General features: G+C 38.4%; 1 protein-coding gene across 1 annotated transcript in view; it reads left to right on the top strand.

Annotated features, from left to right (window-relative positions):
- LOC133578174 (nuclear receptor subfamily 4 group A member 2-like) overlaps nucleotides 1-10,000 on the top strand; it is a 38,593-nt gene that overhangs the window by 1,792 nt on the left and 26,801 nt on the right. The window contains exons 2-3 of the mRNA XM_061932376.1: nucleotides 2,503-3,284; nucleotides 9,458-9,587. Of these exons, the coding sequence (XP_061788360.1) occupies nucleotides 2,508-3,284; nucleotides 9,458-9,587 (907 nt within the window). The 5' untranslated portion in view covers nucleotides 2,503-2,507. The remainder of the gene's footprint in view (nucleotides 1-2,502; nucleotides 3,285-9,457; nucleotides 9,588-10,000) is intronic.

Raw genomic sequence — 10,000 nt, 5'->3', positions numbered from 1 at the left:
AGTCTTGAACCATACAAATGACCGCAAGTCTTGAACCATACAACTGAACGTAAGTCTTGAACTGTAAAAATGAACGTAAATCTTGAACTATACAAATGAACGTAAGTCTTGAACTATACAAATGAACGTAAGTCTTGAACTATACAAATGAACGTAAGTCTTGAACTATACAAATGAACGTAAGTCTTGAACTATACAAATGAACGTAAGTCTTGAACTATACAAATGAACGTAAGTCCTGAACTATACAAATGAACGTAAGTCTTGAATTGTACAAATGAACGTAAGGGTTTTTAAGCCTTTTTTAAAAGCATCCACAGTCTGTGGTGCCCTCAGGTGGTCAGGGAGAGCGTTCCACAGACTGGGAGCGGCGGAGCAGAAACCCCGCTCTCCCATTGTTCGTAGCTTTGTCCTCGGAGGTTGGAGGAGGTTAGTTGGCCTGTCCGAAGGAGAATTTGGGGGGCGAGTATTTCTTTGAGGTAGAGGGGGGCATTTCCATGGAGGCACTGGTGGGTTAGTAGGGAGACTTTGAATTCAATCCTGAGTGGAACAGGAAGCCAGTGAAGGGATTTGAGAGTTGGTGTGATAAGGTCATATTTCCGCACTCTCATCAGGATCCTAGCAGCACTATTCTGTATGTATTGCAGCTTCTGGATCTTCTTGCTGGGGATCCTTAATGTCTTCATTTGCGCAGCACCGCAAAGACCAAGTGGAAAAAGTCAAAATTAAATTAAAGCTGCAAGCAGCGTTGGTCGGGCCCGCGTATTTGGCAGGTGCTAGTCCTAAGTGTCCCAATACTTTTGTTCAGTTTTAGTCCCAAGTGTCCCAATACTTTTGGCAAGTTGTAGTCCTAAGTGTCCCAATACTTTTGTCAAGTTGTAGTCCCAAGTGTCCCAATACTTTTGTCCAGTTTTCGGCCTAAGTGTCCCAATACTTTTGTCCAGTTTTCGGCCTAAGTGTCCCAATACTTTTGTCCAGTTTTCGGCCTAAGTGTCCCAATACTTTTGTCTAGTGTACCTACCTTGTCTGCATTGTGTAGGCACGCTGGTGCTTCCTACTTTTAAGCAGCCATCTTAAAAAAACAGCAGCGCAGCAGCATCAGCGCAGCGGGTCTTTGAAGGGTCATAAAATCAAAACCGGAGCAGGTATTAAAACACTGTTCTGTTATTTTATACACAAGGGTTTAATCTCTCTCCTGTGTTAGTTTGAAGCCGAAACGACAAACGCGCTCAGAGGAGATAGTTTTTGAAGGAAGGTGACCGGTTTTTACAAAAAATTAGTTTTGAAGGGGGAATAGCAAACTTCTTGTTGATTTTTGCTGGGGGTTGTCAATTTATGAAATGTAGGTCTAAGTGAGCCCTACATAGAGGTTTTTGTTTCATGTCTCTCCAACCTTCCCAGTGGGAGTTACAGGCAGTTTTGTCAGTTTTGTCATCCGAGGAGCAGTTTTTTGTGCGTTTCATTAAAAAATTGCGCTAGAGCACAATTTTGAGATTTGGGGTTAGGTTTTTTTATTAGATCGCAATTTTTGCCAGTCCTGATGTGTGCGTTCAGTTCGGTGAGTTTTGAAGCATGTTAAGGGGGTCAAATTACAGCTCAAAGAGGCAAAAGTGACTGTTTTTAGTACTTTTTTGTCTTGAAGGGGGAATTGCCAACTTCCTGTGATATACAATTATGAAAACTAGGTCTAAGTCAGACCTAAATACAGGTTTTTGTTTCATGTCTCTCCGATCTTCCTAGTGGGAGATATAGGCAGTCTAGTTTGTTTTTTTCCTAGGGGGCGCTATAGCGCAATTTTGAGTTTTGAGGGTTTTTTTTTTTTTTAAAAAGGTAATTTTTGCAGGTCCTGATGTGTGGGTCAAATATGGTGAGTTTTGAAGCATGTTAAGTGGGTCAAATTACAGCTCAAAGAGGCAAAAGTGACTGTTTTTAGTACTTTTTTGTCTTGAAGGGGGAATTGCCAACTTCCTGTTGATTTTTGCCCGATGATATACAATTATAAAAACTAGGTCTAAGTCAGACCTACATACAGGTTTTTGTTTCATGTCTCTCCGATCTTCCTATAGTGGGAGATATAGGCAGTCTAGTTTTTTTTTTCCTAGGGGGCGCTAGAGCGCAATTTTGAGTTTTGAGGGTTTTTTTTTTTTAAAAAAGGTAATTTTTGCAGGTCCTGATGTGTGGGTCAAATATGGTGAGTTTTGAAGCATGTTAAGTGGGTCAAATTACAGTTTAATGTGGCGGCGGAAGAATAAAGAATAAAGAATAAAACCTTACCAATTCAATAGGCCCTTATGTCCCATTGCATAAGGACTCCCTTTGGGAGTCCTTATACAATGGGCCATGCGGGCCCTAATAATGGTAATCGTCTTTTGTCCTGTCGCAAAAAAGTACATACACAGAATAATATTTATATTAAGTATGTACCATTGTGCCATATAATAGAAAAGCATGAACACCTGTAGTCACAAGTTAAATTGCCTAATCGCATGTGTTGGCTTGCAGTGACCATGCCGTGTGTCCAAACCCAGTGCGGCTCTTCCCCCCAAGGGGCCAGCGCGGCCTCTCGGACGGCGGGCGGCGAGCGGAGCTGTGGCTCCCTCACCCCAGAGTTCGTTAAGTTCAGCATGGACCTGGCCAACAGTGAAGCGGCGTCCTCGACGTCGGGGGCGACCGCGGGTCCTCCGGCGGAACACTACAGCTGCAACTACGACGTGAAGCCCCAGTGCGTTTTCCAAACGCCGCCACAAGGCGAGATGGGCTACGTGAAGGTGGAGGACGCGCTGGCGTGTCCACGCTTTCAGCCCAATCTGCACCTCCAGGATGACCCGCTCCCCTCCTATTACTACCGTTCTTCATCCCTGCGAGCGTCCATCTCGTCCAACTTCCAAACAGCACCGGCGTGGGAGGACTCCGGTTCGCTGTTCCGCCAAGACTATTTGTTGCGGAAAAACCCAATGTCCAGATTCTCGTGGTTTTCCCTCAAGCACGCGCAGGAAGGACCTCAGAACTTGTCCACCTGTCAGATGAAATTCGACCGACCGTATGCGGCCAGAGCGCACCAGGCTTTGGACTCCCCCGGGCTTCTGTGCTGTCCTGGACTGGGAAAGCAGTCCTGCGCGGGGCTTCGCTCTCTCCCGCTCGCTCAAAGTCACCACTTGGTGGACGACCTCAGTCCTCTCACCGGACGAGCCGACTCCGAGGGACTCTGCGCCGTTTGCGGGGACAACGCAGCGTGCCAGCACTACGGGGTCCGCACCTGCGAAGGCTGCAAAGGATTCTTCAAGGTTGGTTCTTTTGTGTACGTCATTGTGAAATTTCCGCCACGCAATTGCGATAATTGACCAGTTTTGACCCCCGGCCCCATGGGGCCAAATGCCCTGCGTGAAAACAGCGGTCGGCGTGCTGTGAATAAAAAGACCTCCCTCTCTCCTCCTTGGGAAAGATTCCCAGGGCGATTCCCTCAATTATGAGTTAACACGAGCCCGTTATTTGTCCACGTTCCCAATGCCTGGCAGCGCCTCGCTGAGCCCACAGGACCGAGACGGCGGCCGCTAATTTTCAGCGTTCTTTTTAATGAAATTCTCCTCCACCCAAAAAAGTGTCTTTGCATCCCACAACTGAGGAGATAGAGGCTCTGAACACAAAAGAACACCAACAATAACCAAACTATACAGAACTGTTACCTATACCAGACCTGGGCATATTAAGGTTAATCTTTTCAATTCCCAAAGAATTTTTTTAGATCTTTAAGATCGAAACTGTCGCTGCCATTATGATCTGCAGGGATTCGAGTTTTCAAATGAACGTAAGTCTTGAACTATAAAAATTAACGTAAATCTTGAACTATACAAATGAACGTAAGTCCTGAACTATAAAACTGAACGTAAGTCTTGAACTATACAAATGAACCTAAGTCTTGAACTATGCAACTGAACATAAGTCTTTAACTATACAAATGAACGTAAATCTTGAACTATACAAATGAACGTAAGTCTTGAACTATACAAATGAACGTAAGTCTTGAACTATAAAAATGAACGTAAATCTTGAACTATACAAATGAACGTAAGTCTTGAACTATACAAATGAAAGTAAGTCTTGAACTACAAAAATGAACGTATATCTTAAACTATACAAATGAACGTAAGTCTTGAACTATACAAATGAACGTAAGTCTTGAACTATAAAAATGAACGTAAATCTTGAACTATACAAATGAACGTAAGTCTTGAACTATACAAATGAACGTAAGTCTTGAACTACAAAAATGAACGTATATCTTAAACTATACAAATGAACGTAAGTCTTGAACTATACAAATGAACGTAAGTCTTGAACTATACAAATGAACGTAAGTCTTGAAATATAAAAATGAACGTATATCTTGAACTATACAAATGAACGTAAGTCTTGAACTATACAAATGAACGTAAGTCTTGAACTATACAAATGAACGTAAGTCCTGAACTATACAACTGAACGTAAGTCTTGAACTATACAAATGAACGTAAGTCCTGAACTATACAACTGAACGTAAATCTTGAACTATACAAATGAACGTAAGTCCTGAACTATACAACTGAACATAAGTCTTGAACTATACAAATGAACGTAAGTCCTGAACTATACAACTGAACGTAAGTCTTTAACTATACAAATGAACGTAAATCTTGAACTATACAAATGAACGTAAGTCTTGAACTATACAAATGAACGTAAGTCTTGAACTATACAAATGAACGTAAGTCTTGAACTATAAAAATGAACGTAAATCTTGAACTATACAAATGAACGTAAGTCTTGAACTGTAAAAATGAACGTAAATCTTGAACTATACAAATGAACGTAAGTCTTGAACTATACAAATGAACGTAAGTCTTGAACTATACAAATGAACGTAAGTCTTGAACTATACAAATGAACGTAAGTCCGGAACTATACAACTGAACGTAAGTCTTGAACTATACAAATGACCGCAAGTCTTGAACCATACAACTGAACGTAAGTCTTGAACTGTAAAAATGAACGTAAATCTTGAACTATACAAATGAACGTAAGTCTTGAACTATACAAATGAACGTAAGTCTTGAACTATAAAAATGAACGTAAATCTTGAACTATAAAAATGAACGTAAGTCTTGAACTATACAAATGAACGTAAGTCTTGAACTATAAAAATGAACGTATACCTTGAACTATACAAATGAACGTAAGTTTTGAACTATACAAATGGACGTAAGTCTTGAACTATACAAATGAACGTAAGTCTTGAACCATACAAATGAACGTAAGTCCTGAACCATACAAAGGAACGTAAGTCTTGAACTATACAAATGAACGTAAGTCTTGAACTATACAAATGAACGTAAGTCTTGAACTATACAAATGAACATAAGTCCGGAACTATACAACTGAACGTAAGTCTTGAACTATACAACTGAACGTAAGTCTTGAACTATACAAATGAACGTAAGTCTTTAACTATACAAATGAACGTAAGTCTTGAACTATACAAATGAACGTAAGTCTTGAACTATACAAATGAACATAAGTCTTGAACTATACAAATGAACGTAAGTCTTGAACTATACAAATGAACGTAAGTCTTGAACTATAAAAATGAACGTATATCTTGAACTATACAAATGAACGTAAGTCTTGAACTATACAAATGAACGTAAGTCTTGAACTATACAAATGAACGTAAGTCCTGAACTATACAACTGAACGTAAGTCTTGAACTATACAAATTAACGTAAGTCCTGAACTATACAACTGAACGTAAGTCTTGAACTATACAAATGAACATAAGTCCTGAACTATACAACTGAACGTAAGTCTTGAACTATACAAATGACCGCAAGTCTTGAACTATACAACTAAACGTAAGTCTTGAACTATACAAATGAACGTAAGTCCTGAACTATACAACTGAACGTAAATCTTGAACTATACAAATGAACGTAAGTCTTGAACTATACAAATGAACGTAAGTCCTGAACCATACAACTGAACGTAAGTCTTGAACTGTAAAAATGAACGTAAATCTTGAACTATACAAATGAACGTAAGTCTTGAACTATACAAATGAACGTAAGTCTTGAACTATACAAATGAACGTAAGTCCTGAACTATACAACTGAACATAAATCTTGAACTATACAAATGAACGTAAGTCTTGAACTATACAAATGAACGTAAGTCTTGAACTATACAAATGAACGTAAGTCCTGAACTATACAACTGAACGTAAGTCTTGAACTGTAAAAATGAACGTAAATCTTGAACTATACAAATGAACGTAAGTCTTGAACTATACAAATGAACGTAAGTCTAGAACTATACAAATGAACGTAAGTCTTGAACTATACAAATGAACGTAAGTCTTGAACTATACAAATGAACGTAAGTCTTGAACTATACAAATGAACGTAAGTCTTGAACTATAAAAATGAACGTAAGTCTTGAACTATAAAAATGAACGTAAGTCTTGAACTATACAAATGAACGTAAGTCTTGAACTATACAAATGAACGTAAGTCTTGAACTATACAAATGAACATAAGTCTTGAACTATACAAATGAACGTAAGTCTTGAACTATACAAATGAACGTAAGTCTTGAACTATACAAATGAACGTAAGTCTTGAACTATAAAAATGAACGTAAATCTTGAACTATACAAATGAACGTATGTCTTGAACCATACAAATGAACGTAAGTCTTGAACTATACAAATGAACGTAAGTCCTGAACTATACAACTGAACGTAAGTCTTGAACTATACAATTGACCGCAAGTCTTGAACTATGCAACTGAACGTAAGTCTTGAATTATACAAATGAACGTAAGTCCTGAACTATACAACTGAACGTAAGTCTTGAACTATACAAATGAACGTAGGTCTTGAACTATACAAATGAACGTAAGTCTTGAACTATACAAATGAACGTAAGTCCAGAACTATACAACTGAACGTAAGTCTTGAACTATACAAATGACCGCAAGTCTTGAACTATACAACTGAACGTAAGTCTTGAACTATACAAATGAACGTAAGTCCTGAACTATACAACTGAACGTAAGTCTTGAACTATACAAATGAACGTAAGTCTTGAACTATACAAATTAACGTAAGTCTTGAACTATACAACTGAACGTAAGTCTTGAACTATACAAATGAACGTAAGTCTTGAACTATACAAATGAACGTAAGTCTTGAACTATACAAATGAACATAAGTCTTGAACTATACAAATGAACGTAAGTCTTGAACTATACAAATGACCCCAAGTCTTGAACTATACAAATTAATGTAAGTCTTGAACTATACAAATTAATGTAAGTCCTGAACTATACAACTGAACGTATGTCTAGAACTATACAAATGACCGCAAGTCTTGAACTATACAACTGAACGTAAGTCTTGAACAATACAAATGAACGTAAGTCTTGAACTATACAAATGAACGCAAGTCTTGAACTATACAAATGAACGTAAGTCTTGAACTATACAAAGGAACGTAAGTCTTGAACTATACAACTGAACGTAAGTCTTGAACTATACAAATGACCGCAAGTCTTGAACTATACAACTAAACGTAAGTCTTGAACTATACAACTGAACGTAAGTCTTGAACTTTACAAATGACCGCAAGTCTTGAACTACACAACTGAACGTAAGTCTTGAACTATACAAATGAACGTAAGTCCGGAACTATACAACTGAACGTAAGTCTTGAACTATACAAATGACCGCAAGTCTTGAACTATGCAACTGAACGTATGTTTTGAACTATACAAATGAACGTAAGTCCTGAACTATACAACTGAACGTAAGTCTTGAACTATACAACTGAATGTAAGTCTTGAACTATACAAATGAACGTAAGTCCTGAACTATACAAATGAACGTAAGTCTTGAATTGTACAAATGAACGTAAGTCCTGAACTATACAAAGGAACGTTAGTCTTGAACTATACAAATGAATGTAAGTCTTGAACTGTACAAATGAACGTAAGTCTCGAACTATACAACTAAACGTAAGTCCTGAACTATACAAATGAACGTAAGTCTTGAGCTATACAAATGAATGTAAGTCTTCAACTATACAAAGTATTTCAATGGTTGGAATCTGCGCTTCTGCATGATATACTAGTTACTTTGGTAATCTAATTAGTTACTCTGGTGATGTAAGTCACAGCAGCTCAGACGAGGCACCAAGCAGTGTGGGTGGGGAGCGTTTTCACAGAGTGTTTCCAGGGCCTGAAATGCGGGTGTCAGGGACAGACGCGGAAGGAGATTTTTTACAACAAAGTTCTAAAGCTTAGTGATGTATCAGATGTATCAGATTGTAAGTGGGGTTTTTTTTACCCTTTGCTGTGTTTGTTGCATTTTTCTTGATTGTAAAATATGTGGATGGAGAGGGGGTGTGACGTTCATATGTTGTCAATATTCAGTGTTTTATCGTTTGTAGTTAATATTGCAAAACCCACATTCTTTATTTTCATGTACATTCTAGGTGTTTCATTCAGTAAAAAAAAAAAAAAAGTACAATTCCATTCCGTTTTTTTTAAGTCTGTCCAACGTTTTTTAGCTTCCAATCAGATATTGTTGTGGGTTTTTGTATTAGTGTTCCTGAAAATCCGATATACCGGCCCCCAGACACATTTTTTTTCTCTATATTTGGCCCCAGAGCCTGAAATGCGGGTGTCAGGGACAGATACGGAAGGAGATTTTTACATCAAAGTTCAAAAGCTTAGTGATATATCAGATATATCAGGTTTTAGGTGGGGTTTTTTTTTTACCCTTCGCGTTTATAGTTCGCTGTTTGTTGCATTTTTCTTGATTGTAAAATATGTGGATGGAGAAGGGGTGTGACGTTCATATGTTGTCAATATTCAGTGTTTTATCCTTCATAGTTAATATTGTAAATCCCACATCCTTTATTTTCATGTACATTCCGGGTGTCTCATTCAGTAGAAAAAAAGTAAAATTTAATTCCGTTTTTTTTAAGTCGGTCTAACGTTTTTAGCTTTCAATCAGACATTAGTGTTCCTGAAAATCGGATATACCGGCCCCCAGACACATTTTTTTTCTCTAAATCTGGCCGCCCCGTTGCAAAATAATTGCCCAGGCCTGACCTATACAGTGGGCAATATGTTGGTATATTGAAGAGGTTAATTTAGCCTACTGATGTGTATATATAAATTGTTGTATATATAAATGAGTGTATATATAAATTGAAACTTGTCAGGTACAAAACTTTACCTTACTAGCCTATAGAAATCAACCATTTATCAATATGTTGGTATGGTAGTTCCACCAAGTCATCACAGTACTGTTGTATATTGATGCTGAAAATTGTCAAAATTATTGAATGAGTTTGCCTTTACTTTGTTGGTCATGATTATAATGGTCTAAGTGCTTTGATAAAATATCGGACTCCTTCTCCAGCGCACAGTGCAGAAAAATGCCAAGTATGTATGCTTGGCGGCCAAAAATTGCCCCGTGGACAAACGCCGGAGGAACCGCTGCCAGTACTGTCGCTTCCAGAAATGCCTTACAGTTGGAATGGTCAAAGAAGGTAAGATTTAGACTTTGCAAATATGCATTTAAAAAAAAACGTTTTTTTAACACAGAAGTACCTTGTTTTTCCGTCCTGAAAAAGCCACAATCTACGGAGCCCCTAAAGGGACACGGGGGAAAAATGTTTTTGAATACCGTATTTTCCGCACCATAAGGCGCCCTGGGTTATAAGCCGCGCCTTCAATGAACGGCATATTTCAAAACTTTGTCCACCTATAAGCCGCCCCGTGTTATAAGCCGCATCTAACTGTGCTAAAGGAATGTCAAAAAAACAGTCAGATAGGTCAGTCAAACTTTAATAATATATTAAAAACCAGCGTGATGTGGGCGCGCATGGAGTCGTATATCAACATGGACGGAGCTGCGTGAAAAAAGCCACCCGGCCTCTTCGCGTAAACTTACCTTAACCAC

This window comes from Nerophis lumbriciformis, linkage group LG38, assembly GCF_033978685.3.
Source record: "Nerophis lumbriciformis linkage group LG38, RoL_Nlum_v2.1, whole genome shotgun sequence".
Taxonomy (NCBI): Eukaryota; Metazoa; Chordata; class Actinopteri; order Syngnathiformes; family Syngnathidae; genus Nerophis; species Nerophis lumbriciformis.
The sequence above is the reverse complement of the archived record's forward strand: the minus strand, read 5'-3'. Positions and strand labels throughout refer to the sequence as shown.